This window comes from Austrofundulus limnaeus, unplaced genomic scaffold (assembly GCF_001266775.1).
Source record: "Austrofundulus limnaeus strain Quisiro unplaced genomic scaffold, Austrofundulus_limnaeus-1.0 Scaffold117, whole genome shotgun sequence".
In the NCBI taxonomy this organism is placed as follows: Eukaryota; Metazoa; Chordata; class Actinopteri; order Cyprinodontiformes; family Rivulidae; genus Austrofundulus; species Austrofundulus limnaeus.
Window position 1 is genome coordinate 88328 of NW_013952519.1, and position 3580 is coordinate 91907.

A 3580-nucleotide genomic window follows, 5' to 3' on the forward strand; every position below is an offset into this window, starting at 1 on the left:
TTATTATCAATAAGAATTTGCTACGATAAATTATTATTGATAATCGTCATGAGGAGTCCTTAACTTTAGGATGTAGTTAGGCAATTCAATATTCATGTATGTGTAAATTTATTACCATAATTGAAGGTGAGTCGCGTTAAACAAGTGCCCCCCAAGTACCCCCCCCCCCCGACCAATTTCCTTGGGGAAACCTTTTGAGATAATGTTATGGAGAAGTTTAAAGCTGGATTTGGACACATAAAGACTTCCCAATCTTTAAACATCTAAAGGAGCTCAGTGCAAGTGATCATATTGAAATRGAAGGAGTATCAGACCACTGCAATCTACCAAGACCCGGCCGTCCCTCTAAACTTTCATCTGGAACAAGGAGAAGACTGATCAGAGATGCAGCCAAGTTTTTCATCTCCATTTGTTCATCTCCTGTCTGAATGTTGTCCAATTATATCCACAAAATTCACAAGAATCTATCAATGAAATGCTTCCCAGGAGGAGCATATTGATAATGTATGGATGACCAGGGTTACACACAAAAACCCTTTTATACATCTAGGCCCAGGAGCCCACAAGACCATAAACCACCCATGGGTTAAATGGGTTATTTTCATATAATATTATATGTTATGTGTTTAAAGTGTGTCACATGCCCCGCCCCCACTCTCACCTCACCTCCACCTAATGAGAAAAAAGTCAGTAGTGACATGGTTCTCACTCAGTGAGCTCAGTCTTCTGAAAAATGACCAGTTTTTATTGATCTCATGCCGACTGAACATATCAGCCTCTTACTTCAGACCCAGCTTCAGTTTTAACATCCATGACAGAGAACTGTGCAGTCACATTAATAAACAGTTGCACACAGTAGATGTCAGTTGTTACATAAGGTGAGGATTCACAGTGAGCTTGAAAGTTAAGGTCAGGTCAGGAAAAATGGTCTCACACTTCATGAACCCCATAAATGTGCGCAGGTACGGTCCGGTGCCCCGAGCAGGAGTCTGGCAGTGAATCAGATCTCTCTTATTCAAAGCTTTCTCTACTTTTGATACAGAAGAGTTGTACAGAGAGTGTTGTAGCTACACAGCAATGATGTAACTGGACGCTAACATATGAACAATCCAGAGTCTCTCAGCATGTTTTAGTGGATCAGGAGGGTTTTACTTATAAAATACCTGCTCTAAATAAGTGATCTGCTTTATTTTAATAATGTATAACATCACAGCACAGTATAAAACAATGTATTATGTGCTTTGTGGTGAAGGAAGCAGCATTAAGAGATTTATTATTGTTTTAAATGATTGTTTAAATGATTTGATATCTTTAGATTGACTCTCTAACTGGCCTTGGAGTGGTGAAAGTGGAGTGCGGCTCTCAGTTCTCCGTGGCGCTGACTAAATCTGGGGCAGTCTACACTTGGTATGTAGTCCTGCGGAGTGAGGGTCCATCACATGATGCAGCGATGAGGGGCTCAGCTGAGCGTGCTCTTTTTGTTCACAGGGGAAAAGGTGACTACCATCGGCTGGGTCACGGCTCTGACGATCACGTGCGACGACCCAGACAGGTTCAGGGGCTGCAAGGAAAAAAGGTCATTGCCATCGCCACGGGGTCTCTGCACTGTGTTTGCTGCACAGAAGAAGGTAAGAAGATTGTTGCTTTTAGCAGGAGCTGATGAGTCTTTGAGTCGCAGCTTTTATAAAGTTGCAGCTTCACAAAAAAAATTTGTTGTTTTCTAAAAACCAGGAGAGGTGTACACTTGGGGTGACAACGATGAAGGCCAGCTCGGAGACGGGACCACTAACGCCATCCAGAGGCCGCGGCTAGTGGCCGCGCTGCAGGGCAAGAAAATCAACCGAGTGGCCTGTGGCTCTGCTCACACTCTGGCCTGGTCCACCAGCAAGCCCACTAACGCTGGCAAACTGCCTGCACAGGTACTGTCCCTGCATGTCCTGTCCATTTCTTCCAGCAGGTGGCAGTAACGTTTTACAAAAACAGGTGACCTTCAGTTTCAGTTCCTGCCCACTCTATTGTGTGGTGTTTTTCAGGTTCCTATGGAGTACAATCATCTGCAGGAGATCCCCATCATGGCTCTGAGGAACAGGTTGCTGCTGCTGCATCATTTCTCTGAGCTCTTCTGTCCGTGCATCCCCATGTTTGACCTGGAGGGCAGGCTGGGTCAGACAGGCCACGGCCCATCAGTCGGCTTTGACACACTCAGGGGCATCCTCATCTCTCAGGGCAAGGTGTGTAAGAACGAGGGGGAAAACATGGATCCATATAACTACAGCAGAGATGAGCAACTTAAATGATGGAAAGGGACACAACTTTATGTTGACACTAGAAGCACTGCACACTTACGCTGCTTGGTCAAAAAAAAAATCACCAACAAACAAAAGGTCAGGTCAACTGTTCAGCATAGAGTTAGCTGCAGGCAGACTCAGGTAAATTATGTTCCAAATTTAATAATCGCAATCAGTAAACAGTTGTCAGTTTTAAAAAATGTGGACCTACACGCAGAATAATACGGTAATACAGGGTTTACACAGTTCTAATTTAACAACTGCTGATATGATAAAATATATATTTAATGAATAATAAACTGTTTCTCAACCTCACAATATTTTTTTTGTTATTACAATATTTTAATCCAACACAGTGATATGCATTTTAGATAAAGCACAGACCTATAGTACTAATAAAACAGCACTTTTTAAWAATGTTGTCTGTGTGGGAGACACCATCTAGTGGCAAACCTTTTGATTACGACCCATTCAGTGCCACTGAGACAATTTATGCATTTTTGTAATTAAAAAAATAATGTAAGACAAGGCTATTCAACTAAAGTGTTCTGGGGGCCACAGTTACTGCAGGTCAACATGTCAGGGGCCGAACATCCAGCAATTAAAGTCATTATGTAAATAAATCAAGTATTACAAAGATCTGTTACATTTGAATTAGTTTATTTTGCTGCATTTAATCATGAATACAACATACAGAACCCTATAAAAGTAGTGATAATAAAACAATGTCAAAAACAAAAAAAAAACACGTTCTGCCTCATATTTAACACAAATATTATTTTGACATCTCAGATTTGCCAAATTTTTTAACGAATTTCAATTTCACTTTAATAGTTTTATGTACAACTGCTTGTACTTTTAACTGTCTTGAGTGTTCATAGAAATGTTTTTTACCAGCTTGTAGCCAAGATTCTGATATTTCTGTAGATACCAAACATGTCAATGTTTAACTAAAATAACTTATAGTAATTAAAATAGAAAACAGGGGTTTGGACTTAAGAGATGAATGAACCAATTGGCGGGCCGAATTTTGGTCACTCACTGGCCGGATGTGGCCCCCGGGCCTCCAGTTGGCTATCTCTGACCTAAATGGAAGTAATATGTCTGACCAAGGGATTTTTTAAAATTTATTATCTCAATTTTATTTGCAAACAGGAAGCAGCTTTCAGGAAGGTGGTTCAAGCTACCATGGTAAGAGACCGACAGCACGGACCTGTGGTGGAGCTGAACAGAATACAGGTACAAACACAAAGCCTCTTCAGTGGTTCTTGTTCCCCTCATCTGTCTCATTC

General features: G+C 41.3%; 1 protein-coding gene across 2 annotated transcripts in view; it reads left to right on the plus strand.

The window, feature by feature from the left end:
• Window positions 1-3580, plus strand: part of herc2 (HECT and RLD domain containing E3 ubiquitin protein ligase 2) — a 91168-nt gene that overhangs the window by 78237 nt on the left and 9351 nt on the right. For both annotated transcript variants that reach the window (XM_014014592.1, XM_014014593.1), the window contains exons 80-84: window positions 1316-1407; window positions 1489-1628; window positions 1732-1919; window positions 2034-2231; window positions 3444-3527. In XM_014014592.1, the coding sequence (XP_013870046.1) occupies window positions 1316-1407; window positions 1489-1628; window positions 1732-1919; window positions 2034-2231; window positions 3444-3527 (702 nt within the window). The remainder of the gene's footprint in view (window positions 1-1315; window positions 1408-1488; window positions 1629-1731; window positions 1920-2033; window positions 2232-3443; window positions 3528-3580) is intronic.